Genomic DNA, 18,963 nt, shown 5'->3' on the forward strand with positions numbered 1-18,963 from the left:
TAAACTGTATATATCACATTTTAAAGATAAAGAAGGAAAAAAAGGCGCACATAGTCACTTCTGTTTTTTCTCTTTTATTTCTGTTTTTTATCTGTTTTATTTGAATCAGACAATTTTGTGTAAAAAGTAAATAAATGAATAAATAAATAAATCACATTTTTTGCAATCGGGAGGCCACAAGCTCCCTGCTCTGCCCCATTCTGATGCATCTGCTTGTAGACGACTAGATCCATGTACATCTTCATTTTCCTCGTCTGAGCTGGCGTCTGGCTCAAAACTGTACAGCTGGATACCTCCAATATTGCTTACTATTTTTGTTGCACTGGTAATATTAGGCTGGGGGTTAATAAGCCAGCAGAAGAGCGTGTAAACTAAAGGAATATGGGAAATGAAAGAAGGCCCACCTCAAACCAACAGCCCCTTTTACAACTCAGAGGCAACTTTGACGAACTCCTGACGTTCTGCAGACACTAGAAAACAACACAGGTTTTTATTCATTTATTTTGGCTAAAAATGGCATGATCATATTTAAAAGACAGGTGGGAGTGCTTTTAAAATAGATCAAAAGATGATAGGAGGAGGCAACTCGACATGATTAAGGATATTATAAAAACTGTAAATGTTTAAATACTATAAGATAACTTTGGTTTTATTCATTTTCTTTTTTTAGACCATGTGATGCAGGAATATGGATCAAAAAATTCTGGGATAAAATGTCATGTTTTATGTTCCTAAACATCTCCAGGTGAGAGAAGGTGTAGTCATTTATTATTAAAACAGGAGCTAAGAAGAGTCAAACGGGAGGAAGGAAATGGTTGAGAGCAACCATTTGAAACAACAAAGTCTTATATTTGTGATAGCGTAGTTTCAAAAAATGTCTAAGATGTAATTTATTCAGACTCTCAGAGAGTTGACATTGTGGTGGTTTCATGAAGACTGAAGGACATCCTACAAAAATCCTAAACTGTAATGTAATAAACTGACATTGGGGTTGATTAAAAAATGTTAAAACTGGTTTGATTGTATCAACTTTGCCTAAAAAAAATTAGATATACATTTTAACCAAATTGAATGGTAATTGGTTAAACTATAGTTAGCTCTTTAATGTTAAAACTTCCTGAGGTTCATGATAACTTCATGGAAAAAGAAGTCAATGTGTTGAACTCTGATCACCCTAACAGATTTTATGCTAACAAATATCTGTAGGGGTCTATACAATATTTTTTGATGCGACTACAAATCAGTTTCAGTGCTTTGGTTGTTGTTATAAAATATATATATATTCTTTTAATTAACTGTCAGAGTTACATGTTTTTATTGAAAAGAAACAAATCAGAAACCCAAACCATGTGACCACTAATGTCAGGGTCCTCCAGACAGAGCAGCAATTCACTCCACTGTTCATTAGAAAATGTTTTAAAGGTAATATCGAATCTAGCCCAACAAAAATTCAGGAAGAAAACGTTTCCTAATTCAATATACCCAAGATAACCCATGATACCCATGACGTATCCATAATGTAAAACTTTAACGTACAATTGAACCTTTTTGCATGGTATTCTGCAAATATTTATAAAGGAGGACGCAGGATGGAGTGAGTGAGTGAGTGATGGGGAGGAGGGGAGTTCCAGTCTTGCTGGGCGCATTTCGGCACGTGTGGAAAGGAGTGGTCTGGGGCTGGGATAAGAAACCTGGAGGATAGAATAGGAGGGAATTTGGGCTCAGATTTCAACCTGACAGGGGGGCAAAAGGGGCTGGACTGATATTTAGGAATAAACGAAGATTCATTGAAGGCAACGGACACATAAAGCCAAAGCGTCTGGCCCAAAGCGGTCGGTGCTGAGTCTCTGCTGCAGGTCCGGGTCCTGCTGCTGGATTCTCCCCCATTGGTTTCTTGGGAAGTGTGAAGGACGAATGATCCGGCTTTTGTGAAAGGGGACAAAAAGCACTAAACCCCGAGAGACGCATTTGCTCCCCTCGCGCCCTTCTTTTCCCATAAGGACCGTGCATGTCTAATATTTAGACATGATTAGTTTTTTGGAATCCAGGACTGTACTGCTACTTGTAGCAACCCAACTTTGTTTATTAGCCGTTGTGAGATGTCAGCTGGATGACGACCGTAAGTGAGAGTTTCATTATCTGATCAAACAGTTGCATTTAATGTGAGGAGCGTTTCTCTCTCTTTACTCCAAAAATGTGCTGCATTACGCACAGAATCTCAACTTTGGTATGGATTTTAAGGTAGTTTGTTCATCCTCAAGGTACTTTACGCACAGAATCTAGACTTTGGTTTGGTTTTCAAGGTATTATTTTCACCCTTTAGACCCTGCTACGCACAGAATCTGGACTTTGGTTTAGATTTTAAGTTGTTTTTGTCTCCTTAAGTCACTTTTACGCACAAAGTTTGTTGATATTTGGATGCTTCCCTCTGCAAAACCTTTTCTAGGTGATGACATTTTCGGAGTTTATGTACCAATAGTTATTGCATAAAAAGATAAGTATAATTAAAATATAATGTAAAAAATATACAGCATAGCAAAATTGAAGGAAGAATATTTAAAAATGGTTTATAAAGTCTTGATTTTTCGGGCTGTTGTTTGATCGACTAAATTAAAATTTTATAGTTTTTAATTTCACCTGAGTTGAAATTGCAGACTAAAACGCAATCTGATCTAGATAATGTGTTTTGCAATACATGTCTTCCTTTCTTAGTAAAAGTTGAGCTGTCTGACACCTGTGGATGCTTTAGGGGTCTTGGCAGACTCCTCTTTAGACTGCAGATTCATTTTATATGGGAAAGGGGGGAGGGGATGCGCAAAAAGTGAAAGGTGGTAAGGCTCAAGGGTCTTTGGTGAAAACTGTTCACATTCCATTGCTGTCAGAGGGCATTCAGACAAATCCTGGCTTGCTGAGGCAAAAATGTGGACCACTAGCCCAAGTCTTCTCAAACTAAACTTTCAAACTTTATTTGAAACTTCTTTTAAATAGGATATTATTTGAACCTTTTTTCCAGCACATAGAGACTACATAACTTGTTATTTTTTGTGCACCTGCAGGACTGCCCATCATTATTTAGCATTTTAAGAGACACTTAAAATGCCAGAGGAGACCAGAAGTAATATTCCAAATGATTAAAGCATTTCCATCTGCTCCAGAGATTAGTACTGTGTGACAGTCAACCCACTGAGAAAGAGCTAGAGAGGAAGAGAGGAAGGAATGGGAATGGAAAAATATGGGACAAAGACTTTTATAACTATAATTAAAAAAAAAAAGTATTTGCTCTTAGCAAATCAAGCTTAGTTAGCTTTTAGAGCAAAGAAAATGTTATTTATTTTCTTAAGTGAAAAGGGAAAGAAATAGTTGTGTCAAAGTAATTTGGAGTGTCAAGTTACCCTTTCAGACACAAAGAGTTATTAGATAAAATTCAAACCATCCAGAAGCCTCTTTCGTTTTCTTTCTTTTTTTGTGGGGGGGGCAGTCTTTGTGAAGAAAAGAGGTATGACTGTGACCTCAGCACAGTCGCCTCACTGTCCTCTTTTAAGCCTCTGCTAAAAGTTTGTGCCTATAAGTTTTGAGGCCCTGGACTGATCATCCCTGGCGCTCATGAGACAGTAAAGGTATCAGAAGTTAGAAAAGAGTATCAGAAAAAAGCTAGGAAAAGGCAGTAAAGTAAGAATAGATAACTTTTATCTTCTCCTAAACACATCTGGGTTACTTTCATGAGTTTTTTAGAAATTCTAGTTTAGCAGTCCTGACAGCAGACAGCAGAGTTACAAATTATCTGCCTTTATGACAAGCCAGTATGATACTAGTCATTGACTTGATAGAAGATCCTATGTTTCATAATTTCCACTATCAGGTTAATCCTTGATACCTCAGCCAATGGAAAAATTGGTATAGCCCTTTGATAGTACATCCAGGCCTGTAAAACCTGACATCAAAACTGCCAGGTATGCGCATGAAAGAGTACTGCTTTTTTTTCTCTTGAACGTGTTTGAACTGGCATCCCACACAGCTGTGGCCTCCAGATGGGGTTTAAAATGCACCCCATGTTTATACAAGGTAACAGTTTGTGAATTGTCCGCTCAGTCCCACTTCCAGAAAGAGACCATTCATCGCTGCTGAGGTCCGTTGGGTTACCTAGACCTGAAGTAGGAGCAAAAGTAAATAGTTGGTGCCACTGCCACCCTCTGCTTTCACCGTCTTTGCAGTCCATACCCTTAGGCCCGTTTATGAAGCATGAACTACTCTTACCTGTCAGCTCTGGTTCACCACCTCCAATCAGAGCATTTCTTTCAGCAGGTGCCGACAGTCTCTGCCAGACTGAAAAAAAATCAAGCACTGACAGAAATCATTATCTGTATAGTTAGATTTTTCACATGGGATATTATTTAGATCCTGTACAACAGCGACATATAGTCATGCATCAATTTCCACTCTGCTCCCTTTTTGGGCTGTGTAAAGAGTAAAAACAAAAATCAAAAGATTTAGTGAATGCAAAGTCTGTCCTCTCTGTACTAAATTAGGGTGCCTCCCACAAGGTAAACTTGTCCTATATTTAACTTGTTGAGGAATTCAACCACATGGACTACTACTCCTGTGAAGTTACTGCAGCTTTCTTGAGGCTTATTCAGCACAAATCCAACTCTGTTGTCCTATACCGCCACCCTGTGGCCACCTGAGATACTGAATGCAAAAATGCAATAAAAGCTCAAGTCTGCAACAACTAAATTCTTTTAGTTGGACATTATCTAATGAGAAACTAGTTTAGCATATTGTTTATGTTTTTTACTAGATTAATGACTTCAATGAAAATTTTAATATTAAATATTGTCATTTCTTTCAGGGATGTTTCTGCATATTTCTTGCCTGCCAGTTAATAATAATCTGTGATGCTTTAGGAAAATACAACTTAATATCTCAACATGCATTGTAAAAAAAAAAATAGTACGCAATTACTTGCTAATTAAGAAAAATATAATAGTAATTATAAAGCTCTTTAAAAGTCTTTTACGTTTAGACTTTAAGTATAGCAAAAATATTTTGTGTTAGGATGTTTCTCTTTAGCTGCAAAGAAGACACTTAGGTATATTAGGTTAGTTGGGCTGCACAAGTGTCAGTAAGGAGCTTTTATTCCCAGTAATTGATGAAATTATCAAAACAGTTTTAAATAAAATAGCCTTTATTATTGAAAGATTTCTGATGTGGAGTCCTGGTTGTGCAATTCATGTGTTTCCCATCTGCTAAAAAAAAATATCTGCTTTGTTTTCATTCATCTGTGATTAACGAGTGTTGTGACACAGTACAATCATCTATTGATGTCAAAGTATGTGTGTTTCTCTTTTGATGTTTAATCTCCTTTTTCCTCCCTAACTCTGGACTGCTGGTTGTCCTTCACTGGGACCTCACACACAGTGGAAGATGAATTTAGCTGTGTTCAAGATGGACAGCGTTACAATGACAAGGATATATGGAAACCAGAGCCTTGTCGCATCTGTGTGTGTGACTTTGGATCCCTCGTGTGCGATGACATTACCTGCGTGGAGCTAAAAGACTGCCCCAAACCGGAAATCCCATTCGGAGAGTGTTGTCCCATCTGCCCCTCTGATGAGCCTACAAGCCCTGGTTGTAATTTATTTATCTCACGCCTCTCATAAATAAATTATTGTACCTATCATGTTGTTTTTTTGGGGACAAGAAATTACAAAAATGCTGTTTCAGCAAGTAATTTGAATACGTGACTGTCCCTGAAGCAAACAAATGATAAAAAAAAACACTTGAGAACAGTGACACATCTGACAATATTTCACTACAATGAAGCCCCCACTGTTATTTTTCCATAGCTGGTGCACCTTGGGCCCATCTTGTTTAAATACTCTCTTCTTCCCTGAGTATCATGAAAACATGTGGGAGTCATTAAGGAAATACCTCAGTGAAGCACACACTGCCTCACATTTCTACTCTATATCCTCTCTGTGGATTTCTGCAGATCTGATGGCAACAAAAGTAGCCGACTCACTGCTGAAGGCTCGCAGTATGTGAGGACCGTTAACCACATTTGAAAAGCAACATGGCTTCCTGATTAACACAGATGCCACAGATCTCCAAACTCCTCTAGCCAGCTTGGAAAATTGAACAGGTTGAGGAGCATCAGTGAAAACAGAGGTGTCACTGTTTCAAATGCATGCTTGTGGATTCAGCTGATATCTGCTGTGAAGGTAAAATGCATGAACTAACAAAAAGTGAGTTTCAAGTCCAGAATATTTTATAAAAAAGACAGAAAAACATGAAATCGGGTTGGTTGTCAAGATTCTTTTTGGCTAAAATGTACCTGACTGTGTTCATTAAACTTTGTCACACTGCAAAATCTGAGCCTTAAGAAACTAAAAAGAGCCTTGTTTCATGAAAAATGGCAAGTTATTCATTTTAAGGAATGATATTCAGCTCTATTCATTGCAAGTGCTCAAACTGATAAATCAGTTTTGCTAACTTAACATAAAGTCATATTTTTAGGCTCATTTTAGCCAATGCTGTTGAATTTGCTGTTTTGTTATCAAAGAATGATCACGACAATAAACTGTAGTGAAATCACTGCAAAAACAGGCCTATAGAAATAAGTTAAACATTCATAAAACTTGAAAATAACCCAAAAATCATTCAATGGAATGAGAAATTGGTCTTACCAAGAAATCGTATTTTAAGCAAAAATGTGTAGTTACTAAGACATGTTTTCTTAATCTGACAATATTATTTCTTGATAAGATGATTTTTCTTGCAAGACAGGAAATAAGACCTTTTCTTGAAACAAGGCTCAATTTACTTTCTTAAGATTCAGTTTTTTGCAGTGATCTAACACATCCTGCAGCCCTGAAGATTTCATGTTGCTGCAATGGATAACCTGTAGTTCTTCCTTTGATTTTAGCTGTTTATTTCTTATAACTGTTGCTCAAACTGTGTTTGAGTTTCTTGTGTGAGACAGTGGGTCAACCAACACTTATTCAGTTCTAATGGGCTCTTCCGGCACAAATGTCAAGCTTTGGTGGCGCTCTTTGGAATTCTTAATTACAGAGAAAATACAGTCTGTTTAGTTTTGAGGAAATGCTGGTCTACCCATGTGTGTTTTAACCGTTCTGTTTTTTTTCTCTATCCAGGAGTACCTGGAATTAAGGTGAGGATTTTTTTAATATATATTTTAATATACACATCTGTGAGTTTGTGTGTGCTCACATTGTTGCATGTTGTGTGTCTGTGAAGTCAAGCTCACCAACAATTACAAGTGTGTCTGCATGAGTCCTGTAGTTTGCGGATTTAGAAGTGTCTTTGATATGAAAGAGCTTTGACGGGTGGATTTCCTGTTCACACTCTGTCCTGTGTTTTTGGATTAACCTCTTGACGCCTGAATTTTTTTCCAGCTTAAAAAAAATTACTTCTGTTATTGCTTTCAAATAGATGCTAAATTAAGGAAATTTTGGAGCCAAAGTGGTTTGATGCATATTTGCATTAATAGGCATTAAGAGGTTATGTTACTTTACAGGTAATACTTTCAAGATTTTGTGATTTTCGGATGATTTTTTTATAATTGCAGTAAGGTTCAAGGTTCAAAATGTGCGTATTAAGGGGTGAGGACTTTGACAGACTACAATATGTCTTTGCATTTCTTTCCTTAGGGCCAGAAGGGTGAGCCTGGTGACATTACTGATGTAAGTTGACACCACAGGAAATTATATATTTTTAACATTAAATGTAATATCTCCATATAAAACAGGTGCAATAAATACATAAAAACACTTGATCTACTCTCAGCGAGTCTCTGGTGATTAATATTTAAATACTCCACCAAAAGAATCTTCCAACAAGAGAACAATAGCTTCTATAGTCTTAGTCTATATGAAAAAACAAGTCCTTTTAGGGAGAAAGGCTTGTTGATCGACAAGCACAACAAGACTCCTCACCAACCCCAAAAAGATCCTCACAGGACATCAGAGAGTAAACCCCTGCTGCTGTGGCTGCAGCCCACACCTGGAAACACTTTTTCCCTCTGAGAAAGAACAAGTTCATGGCAGGAAATAAGAGGGTATTGTTTACTGTATGTTTCTCGTAATGCTTTGCTCAAAGAGATTAGCAGCTAGCCCGTTTTTGATTAGAAAAAAGATAAAGCCCCTTGTGCAGACACACAAACTGAAATAAAAGCAGATATTTAAAAATGACACATGCCAGTTATTCTGTTATTTCCTATTACGTTTCTACAGGTTGTAGGACCAAGAGGACCATCTGGCCCAATGGTATGTTATTATTATTAATTCCCTTCCTGGCTTCTCCTAAAGGCCACTGTACTATAAAGTACACAGTTTGCAGTTTGTTAAGTTTATGCTGTTTTAATGTCATTCAGAGGGCTAGACATGTGATTTTAATTTGAAACCATTGTAAAAAAAGAACTTGGTTTTATAGTGACTTTTTTTAGACTACATACAATAATAGAAAACCTAGTACAAGTGTCTGCTTCATTGTCTCCTTCTCCTGCTCATCCAGGGCCCACCAGGAGAGCAAGGCCCCCGCGGACCAAGAGGAGAGAAAGGAGAGAAGGTTAGTTTCCAAAAAACTGTGCCGCCCTGTATCCCTTCTGTGGTATTTTCTCCCACTGACCCCCAGAAAATCTATAGTCACAGTCTGCTCAGATTTCAAGTACAGCATGTCTGATTGAATGCAGTAGCTGTAGGTCCTGCGGGGGGGTATCAGAGCACCCAGATTTGAAGAATGGCAGTCTTTCACCAGGCAACTCGGGTTAACCGTGGCACTGCCATTAGACTGTGTGGTCTGGGTTGTTTAACAGATGTGAGACTGTCGGAGACTCATAATGTAAACCTTGGCTCGTTTCAGAGGCCTGACAATCAGTCAGTGTGGGAAACCAGTGTTACAGCATTCGCAAGCCTTTGATCGCCTCATCAATGTTACATTACGGATGTGATAATGACTGCAGGCGTATGTAGACATCTCGTTTATGCAGATTCAAACACAAGGTGAATTTTGGTTTGGCTAATGGACTGTAAGCAGAATTGTAGATCTCAAGAGGACGTTTTGTTCTGGGTTTGCTGGTGGGGTGTTGTGTCACTGCATGCACTCAGGTATGCAAGTTCGTCAGATTTAGCAAAATGAATCATCAGCATGCACTTTAGCTTGCGGGGAACTATTAAAATATTCTTTACATTGGTTTTCAGTAATAATGACTTTTTTCCTTTTTCAACTAATTTCATTACTTTAACTGTGAAGGCATGCTGGCATTCCAGCAGAACACCTTACAAAAGTATCAGATCAAAAAATGTCAAGTTCTGTCATGTTTGCTGTCACTTCAGTTTGAAGATAGTTTTCTGCTGTCAGATGTTGGCGTACTCTGTTGTGAAAGGTTTTTTTCTGCCGATAAGGCTGTTTTTATATGAATCGCTCTTGATGTCCAAGAAGTGGAAATCAATACAGATTTGGGATTTTTTTTCTACCTGCATACCAATACTCTTGCTTGAGAATGTCATTCATGTTGAATTCTAATGGTACTTTTCTTCTATTAGTATGCATTTTTGATTTCAATGTGTAGACCTGATTTTAGTTAATAAAATATATGATATAATAAATTAAGACAATCTAAGGCTTAAGCTGTCAAAAATTGCTTTAAAAAAACTAATTTGCATTGAATTGCTTCTGTTCTCTGTACTTTAGGGAAGTCTTGGTCCTCGAGGCAGAGATGGTGAACCTGGCACCCCTGGAAACCCTGGACCCCCTGGACCTCCAGGACCAAACGGACCCCCTGGCCTTGGTGGAGTAAGTGTCTCAGAAGGGTCCAAAGTGTTGGGCTTCACTGTGAAAGCTGAAATTTAAGGAAAAGAAGGGGTCAGAACTGATTAAGAAAGCTGAATGAAGCAGCAAAATAATGTGAGGACACAAAAGATGAGCCAAACTGTGCGCAGTGGGGTGAACAACAGTGTGATAAGAAAGAGTAAGTTACATAGAATGTCTCTCATTCTTTGCTGGAGTGGTGGGAGGATGAGGTGGGGGGGAAGACGGTGGTGTGATACAGGCAAAGGAGATGGGGGTGAGTTGTGTCTTTGTGAAAACCTTTCAGTTGCTCTATTTGTTCTCTGTCTCCTTCATAATTTACGTGGTGCACTTTGCTGCTAAAAGGAAGCTTCTTGTGTTTGCCAAAACCAAGCAGCTCAGGGTCAAAATGTATGCCTCCATAAAAAAAAAAATCCAATTGAACAAGGCAAAGTCTATAACAAACATGGAGCTGGTTTAGGCCTTTATTGAAGTTCATTTCCTGTTGCAGATAAATGACAGCATGACATCACCATTGACCATACAGCAGATCACACAAAAAAATAACTACACCAAAATTTTGGACCATCCTGTTCTGACTTTTGTTGTTGCTTTTTCCAGAACTTTGCTGCTCAGATGGCGGGCGGTTTCGATGAGAAAGCTGGCGCAGCACAAATGGGAGTGATGCAAGGACCAATGGTAAGGAATCCATAACCAAAGCTGCTGCATGCTTTTTTTGTTTTGTTTGTTTTGTTTTTACATAAAATGAAACGTCAGACTTCAAATGTTCTTTAATCTTCAATTCGGAATCTGCTTGCACTGTTGTTTTAATTTTAATTTAATTTAGAAGGAAACAGATACAAACATTTTACATACATTTGCCAAAACTATGTCTGGGATTGAATTTGAAAGAAGGTGAGCTCTCCATCTATTAAAGGTGGAACTCCAGCAACCAAGTACCTGGAAAAAGGGAACTTCCCTTTGGAGTGCAGAAAGAAAACGTCTGAGGAAACAGCTGTCGACTCTCTTTGCTTTTCAAGCTAAAACAAAAGCAACTGTTGAAGCTGGCAGGGCAGATGGCTTATAATATAGCATTATGCTGGGGGATGAATAATAAGAGCCACAAAGCTACTTAGTTGCGTTGCAGCCCAGTAGACGTCTGAGATGCCTGAAGAAGTAAAGCAGGACTGGGATTGATCAGATATCTGCAGTTAGCATCAGTCTGTGCGGTTTTTCTCCCACTGATGGCCCCACCACACGTCTGTCTGAGAGTTCACTACAATAGTGGTTCATATTCAAACCAGCTGAAGTTTTTTTTGCATTTCCATCCTGTGGAGAGGCAGAGAGCAGCGTAGATGCACAACACATTTGATCATGAGCCTATAAACCACCTAAATACCAAGTCATTAACCAACATATGTCTTACATATATTTAAACAGAGCTCTTACTGAAATGCAGGCACATATAGAGCTCCATTGATAAGCATCAACCACACCACGGTGGATGCTTCTCTCACCAACTGAAAGGTGACTTTCATTCACTTCTGAAGCCATCTGTGCCGGGCTGTGATGTTTTTTCTGGCTGCGTTCGCTGAATTTTTTAATGAAGATTTACAAAAACAAGACTAATGAAAGGGATGTGGTTTTGTCCAGTGGAATGCCTTTCCCAAGTAATCGTCATCAACTATTTTTTTTTTTAAAAAGGAACAACTTGGAAACTTCACTAACACAAAGTCATTGCAGTCCACCATTCCTTTTTCACCTGATTTTATCAGGGTGTTCAAGAGAAGAATGGGCAGTAAGAACTTGGCTTATCACTCCCACAGGCTGTAATTTTGTCTTGTTAAACACTGACTTTGTGGTAAAAAGTACTTGTGTGAGTCCAGATTGAAGGCAGATCAAGTTTCAGTCAGAGAATAGAAAAACCTAAGATGTTGGGTTATGTGCACACTGAAATAAATATTCACCACAACGTAAAAGCAGCAGTACTTTATCTACAAATTTGAGTTGAGACACTTCATAGTACTTACTAAATTGCCAAAAAAAAAGAACAGGAGTGGGTGCAGAAAATGGAGTGAAAAGAAAGACTGGAAGGAGAAAATGGTCTGAATGCCACTGAGGAATTTCTAACGAGTTATGGTTTTGACAAGTGGAGCTGTTGAGTATTATGTAGCTTCAGGGTAAAGCAGGTGATATATGTGTGCGTTTTTCTTTTAGTTTCTGCTTAGATGATGTAAAATGTTTAAGTTTTCACTATTATGTGCTGAAAAGAACCACGGTGTAAAGTCTTCACCTAATTTCTGGTTGATGAAGTTGGTATAGTAAAAGAGCAAATTGTCTATCATTATCTGAGATTGTACCTCTGCTTTCCTACTATTTCCCCAGGGCCCTATGGGACCCAGAGGACCACCTGGCCCCACAGGATCACCTGTAAGTACCTGCTCGACTTCCCAAACAATGCATAGGCGGGCTGCAGCTGCAAAAGAGATGGTGTGCTCATTTACAGACCAAACTCATAGTTGAATCATATAATTGCAAAGTGCCACATTTCTCTTTGTCTGTTGCACCTCCTCGTCCATTTTTTGATAATAGCACTGACCTCTGCTGGTGCACTGACTGTGCCAACACCCCAACAAAGATGCATGTTTACACGGCACATGTAGAGCATTTCTTTCTTCTGGCTGCAGTTTTCCTGCTGCACAATCAAGACATACACCTGACAGATTACCTTTCATGCTGCTTTATAGGCTTACGTGCAGACACGCCCTTCCTTTTTTTCCGCTGCACATGGATCCTGCTTCCAGTCTAAAATTACTGAGACAGAAACAGCCACCTGACGCCTGACCAGTTAATTACACCACTGGCTCAACATCTTCATCCTCGCTGTACTTTAAATGCCTTTAAAGAGCTTTCAAAGACAGACTAGATACTTTTATGGGATTATTTGAGCCCTGCAAATTACATATAGTCTGCTACTCTTTCAACTCTCCAAACATTGGGATACTTTGAAAGAGGTCAAATAGCTTCATAATTTGCTTGATAGTGTATGTACTGAAAACAATGAGATAACAGCAGTAAATGAAATTTAAAATAACATATGTACCAACCAGAAAAGAGTTTCATAAACAAATTCAAATCTCAATTTCAGGCACTTAAACAAGAGTTTTGTTTGTGATTTCTGTTGAAGAATAGCTTTAAATACAAAATGGCTTCCACTTTTGTAAAATCTGCAGGTTGTCTTCCATGTGCCAGAGAATGAAATAGGTTTGGCTCACATCAGACTTCTCCCATCTCTCCTCTTGACAGGGCCCACAGGGTTTCCAAGGCAACCCAGGAGAACCAGGAGAACCCGGACAATCTGTAAGTACTTCTCAGTGTGCATTAGTACTCCATCAGACTTTTTTAAAAAAGCACCCTTTACTGCCTTTAAGTAAGTCCTTAACACTTCCAATGCCTCCCGTTCAAAATGACAGACCTAAAGATTTGATCTATTTGCAAAAGCAAAGGATTGTACCTAATCTGGCCTTCTGCTTCTTCTCTGTAAAACATATTTCTGTAAAACAAAAATAAAAAATGTAGTTTTCTTTTCAAAGAAACAGAACAAAAAATAATGAGGTTCAATTTTTTCTAATAACTTATACTTTTATATTGTTGTCTATCATTCCAGCTCCTATATATCTCCCTTAACCTCTGAAATCAGACCGCATGCCCTTAGTTTCTCAGCAGGTAGACACCGCTGTGCTAATCTGCTGATGTAGATTTAATCATGGAAGAAGTCAGACGTGCTTTTTTGTGTCTTAAAATGTGCCAAACCATCATTAGGAGCAATTAAAATCAAATTCAGGTCCACAAAAATTAATAGATCATTAATTTGGGAACATTCGAGAAACCTTCATGCTGATCATTTTTATCCCTGGAAGCATTCATCTAATAAGAGGGCTTTGTATCTCAATCACAGACAGATCATAGCAGGGTATGCCATCTATGATGACATACTAAATTTGTTTGAAATGCCACCTTCTCCACAGAAGAACCTTAATGACAGCAGGTAATTAAGACAGAAGCAAGTACTGGAAACTATCACAGAATAATTCTTTGTGTCGACAGGTAAAAAGTCAAATACTTGAAGAAGACAAAAAAAAAACACCAGGCTTTCTCATTTCTAAAAAAAAGGCTGGTTATTTAATTAAGTCACAATGTAATTGTGTTTGCCAATTCTGCTGGCTGTTTGTCTTTTTAAACAGTAGATTCAGTAAGTGAATCAAAATTAAAGAGTGCATTGATGCAAATGAGGAGTTTGTGATAATTTCATTCTTTAAATAGAAAAATTGTCTTATAACATAACATACTTGATCATGGGAAGTAATTGAATCGGTTAGTTCAAAAGGGGCCCAAGTCCAAGAGGTTTGTTTTTCCAGGAAACGATTTTAATTGCATAGCTTAAAGGGAGGGTACACCAAATGATTAATATGTTACCCAGAATTAGCACCAGTTCATAGCTTACAAATGCTATAATATGAAGCTCCTCACTTTTATAATTTCAGAGGACTAGCATACTAAAGTCTCTGGAATTGGGCCCTTCTTGAATTAAACAGGGGTGCTGCCATATTGGATATCTAGTGCTGCCATCTATGGGACAAAGCAAAACCCATGAAAGAGAGGCCCAAGTCCAGGAATTTTGCACTTAATGCATTTTAAATGTCAAGCATAGTCAATACATTACAATGGACTTGGGACCTTTTTGCACATAATCAGATACCTTTTCCCTTGAAGACCATAGAACATATATCTCTATTTTGAAAAATTGTGGACTTGGGCCCCTTTTGAACTAACCGATTCAATTAGATTACTATAAAAACAGGAAACATGCAAACTTCACTTCCAAAAGAGTCAGGTTTGTAAAGCAGACCTGACATTATGCATCCACTGCATGGTCAGACTTCAACACATGAACAATAGATAGTCTTTAAAAATAGAAGTGACGAGCTTGAGTTTTTAAATTGAACTGAACTTCATTCATCTTGCATAGGAGAAATTCACCTGTTATGGCAGCTCAAAGGAAAAACAAGTAACAATACAAAAAAAAGTATTAACAATACAGAACAATACAAAACAAAAACAAAATATATATACATACATATATATATATATATATATATATATATATATATATATATATATATATATATATATATATATATATATATATATATATATATATATATATATATATATATATATATATATATATATATGTATATATCATCATCATCAGCCTGTCACGCCACTGCTGGCGGGTGGCCTCCACATCTTACTCCACTCATCACGGTTTTGGGCACTCTGAGTCCACGTGCTGCCTGCCTTCTGCTCGATGTCATCTCTCCATCTTTTCTTCGGTCTTCCCTTCCTCTCTTTCTGTCCCACGGAGTCCATTCTGTTGTTTTCTTAGCCCATTCGTGGTTCTTCATTCGGGCTACATGTCCTGCCCTTTTGCCTTTGGCTTCAATCACTTTCTCGATGACATCCTTCACCCCTGTTCTTGATCTTAAGTCTTCGTTCCTGACCTTATCTCTCCTCGTAACACCCAGCATTGATCGTTCCATGCTCCTCTGGGTGACTGCCAGTTTCTCTCTTTGGCGGTTGGTAAGTGACCATGTCTCAGCTCCATACGTAATTGATGGCAGTATGACAGTGTTCATGATCTTCCTCTTGAGACACATGGGCCTTTTTTGATCTCTCAGAAACGTACTGTACTGTCCAAATCTCTTCCAAGCGGATGTTACTCTCTGGTCTATTTCTTTCGCCATCTCATTTCCTGGTGTTAGCAGTCTTCCCAAATACTTATACTCATCCACCTCCTCCAGTTGTTCTCCATCCACAATTATTCCTTTCCTTCTCCTTTTCCTTGCTATTTCATTGCACATGATTTTGGTTTTCTTTTTATTCATTTTCATGCCATCTTTTCTCCCTTCCTTCTTCAGATCGTTGAGCAGCTTGCCATATATATATTTATATATATATATATATATATATATATATATATATATATATATATATATATATATATATATATATATATATATATATATAAATATATATATGTATATATATATATATATATACATAATATATAAATGTATAAAGCTTGTAATTGTTTGACCCATTGGTTTGCTTTAGGCAGATTTGACACCAGTTTTTAGGCTCCATAACCAGCTGGAAATGACACCACGAAACCCAGAATTCTCCAAATGTGAGCAAATAGCATGATCTCATGATAACTGGAAAATTTATCTCTGATGTCAACTATAGAATTCAAAAAGGGGAAATTAAAACCTAAGTGTTGTGGCCTAATTGGCTGGGGTTTATTCAATTAAACAACTTCCTGAAAAGGATCACTTGTGTCGTACAGAGTAAAGCAAGAGTTTTTTTAGGTCTGTCCAACCTGATTAGGAACATACATGCCCCTTTTTGTGCAAGAATTTGCGCTCTAACAAAATGAAAGCAGCTGATTAAAAAAAAAATTCTCCCAGTTGTAATAAAAAAGTTAATAAAAGTTTTAAAACCAAATATAAGTTAAGTTATGTTTTGAAGTTAAACATTAATGAGAGAAATTAATAGAAAAATAATTTATTTAAAACCAGCCTCTGGTGGTCATTTGAGGAACTGCAAGATTCGATACAGGAACAAAACAGCTTGTCAGAAATGCAAAACAGTTATTACACAGTTATTATGACAGATACAGCCCTTTTCGAGTGGCTCCAAAAGCCCATTTAAATTATTGTGAAATGTAAAATTCTGAGTTTCATAAACAGCTTCATTCCAGTTGTGGTGAATATTACTGATAAATCTATCTAAGGTAAGAAAATATTTAAAAACCGGTGGCTAGGATTAAGTTTCTCCGTTGTGAATTTGAGCTGTTTTACAATAAAGTAAACGTTAACTGAGTTCTATGTGTAAAAAGACATCTGTTGGATACCTGCTGAACACATTTTAAACCCTCTTCACATGAAGGGTGTTGGAAGTGTTGCTCCATGGTGGTCACAGAGAATGTGAGCAGATCGAAAGATTGCTTGCTACTGCCCTCTGTTGGTTGGGAATGGTAACTGTACATTTTCTTTGTTTATCTCTGTTCCTAAAAGGGCCCCATGGGTCCCCGTGGCCCTCCTGGACCACCCGGAAAACCCGGTGATGACGTAAGTATTTATTTCATTTTATCGATATTTCCTACGCTTTTTAGGTCATTATGAATTTCACTGAGTCAAAGTTGGCATGAAACGAGCTCCGTTTACAGCCTCAGAAAAAATCACAAGTGTTTTGAAATTAATTCAGAGATGACACGTCTTAATTTGAAGCTATCAAAATTAGCACTACAAGTACACAACACTGTCAGTGTACCTGCACAAACACTGCATTGTGGCTGAAATTCTTGAATAATAGTTTAGATTTTTTGTTGTTTTACTTTTTTTAAAATCACTCAGTATTTATGCATTAGTTCAGGCAAACTGTGATAATCCAAAAACATTTTAATGAGTTTAAAAGCCTACTACACGCTCACCTATATACAGTAACTCTCACATTATTACAAAGCCAGGTCTCTACATTCTATCATTTTATCACTTTTTTATATATTTATTTATTTTTTGATGTGTGTGGGTGTGGGTGTGGGTGTTTTTGCGGGGGGCGGGGGGGGGGCGGTTGTCGCACAGTTAGTGTTGTCATCTTGTTTTTAAATTTTATTGTATTTTATGCACAGCACTTTGAGTGACATATGTTGTTGAAAAAGTGCTATATAAATAAAGGTTGATTTGATTTGATTTCATTTGATTTGATTATATACGGTTGGACTGAGACCAACACAACTTCCCTAACTCTCTTTAATCGTGTTTACATTGGATTTTCATATTGAGTGTTTTTATCAAGAAACTGTTAGACTAGTTATTGTCAAAACAATTTCTTATCTTTGTATTTCCATTAAACAGGTTATGAATTGTAATTTCCCTTTTTTCTCACATGGTGGCAGTAGATATGAAAAATATCTTGGTAAACCTATTGTACAAATAACTACTTTATTGTTGATTTAAGTACACAAATAATGCTTATTCTAATTGTTAATAAACTTAAAAGAAAACAATTACTCAAAAGTAAAAGTGTACAAGCATGACCATAATATATTTTTGGCTTGTTTTTTTTCCAGGGTGAAGCTGGGAAACCAGGTAAATCAGGAGAGCGTGGACCTTCTGGGCCACAGGTGAGTCATTTCAGATTATTGATATATTGACTTTGAACATTATATCATATGCTAAATATGAACCTTATTTGACTTATCTTAAATGTTCAGGTTTTTGTCAACCTTAGCAAGCTGTTGAGTTTTAACCCAAAAGAACCCAGACCAATTTCTTCTTAAAAATCAAAGTATGTGTATTTTACCACAAACCAAGTGGACCACAGAAACCATTTCTGATGTTTTTCTGTTACACTGATGTCACCATGGGTTCATATGGGTTAGGGTGATACATGAGTTCATAAACTGAGTTAGTAAAACTAACTTGTTTATACACTGAACAAGTTGAAGAATTATATCAGTGTCATTGCTTCCAGTAAAGTAAAAGGGAATATTTTGGGACATAAATGGGACCGTCAGAAAGCATTCCATGGCTTTATAAAATAAAATTCTAAAATAATTTAGATAAAAATCAAAGCAGAGCCTATTATTTAACCATTTTCTGTTTATTGATCTCCCACCTCCTCATACTTTTTTCATTACAGGGAGCTCGAGGGTTCCCAGGAACTCCAGGTTTGCCTGGCATCAAAGGACACAGAGTAAGACTGTTGTCTGATGATCCCTGACATGTAAACAGTTTCCATCACTACTCTCTGATTCCTGACCAATCATCTGCCTCGTCATTATGATAGGGTTATCCAGGTCTTGATGGTGCAAAGGGAGAGACTGGTGCTGTTGGTGCCAAAGTAAGAGTTTTTTCAAAGTTCTTGTCTGCAAGTCTACAAAGCTTTTAAAATAAAAAAAAAGTGTGACAGTAAAAAACAATTATAATGTGGGATTTGTCTAGACATTCAAATTGCTACATAATGAAATGAACAAACAAATAAAGAAAAAGTGGCATCTGTCAAAACATTAAGTACCTTTGTTGAGATTTCCGG

General features: G+C 37.4%; 1 protein-coding gene across 2 annotated transcripts in view; it reads left to right on the plus strand.

Moving 5' to 3' along the window:
- The first annotated feature begins 1,709 nt into the window (after window positions 1–1,709).
- The window catches only part of col2a1b (collagen, type II, alpha 1b), a 52,878-nt gene continuing 35,624 nt past the window's right edge, over window positions 1,710–18,963 (plus strand). The window contains exons 1-14 of one of the 2 annotated variants that reach the window (XM_023954654.2): window positions 1,710–2,119; window positions 5,416–5,625; window positions 7,152–7,168; window positions 7,668–7,700; window positions 8,250–8,282; window positions 8,530–8,583; window positions 9,709–9,810; window positions 10,426–10,503; window positions 12,190–12,234; window positions 13,111–13,164; window positions 16,944–16,997; window positions 17,999–18,052; window positions 18,571–18,624; window positions 18,718–18,771. In XM_023954654.2, the coding sequence (XP_023810422.1) occupies window positions 2,026–2,119; window positions 5,416–5,625; window positions 7,152–7,168; window positions 7,668–7,700; window positions 8,250–8,282; window positions 8,530–8,583; window positions 9,709–9,810; window positions 10,426–10,503; window positions 12,190–12,234; window positions 13,111–13,164; window positions 16,944–16,997; window positions 17,999–18,052; window positions 18,571–18,624; window positions 18,718–18,771 (936 nt within the window). In that variant the 5' untranslated portion in view covers window positions 1,710–2,025. 2 annotated transcript variants of the gene reach the window in all.

The sequence above is a fragment of the Oryzias latipes genome, chromosome 5 (genome assembly GCF_053564925.1).
Source record: "Oryzias latipes strain Hd-rR chromosome 5, Olatipes_Hd-rR_3.1".
In the NCBI taxonomy this organism is placed as follows: Eukaryota; Metazoa; Chordata; class Actinopteri; order Beloniformes; family Adrianichthyidae; genus Oryzias; species Oryzias latipes.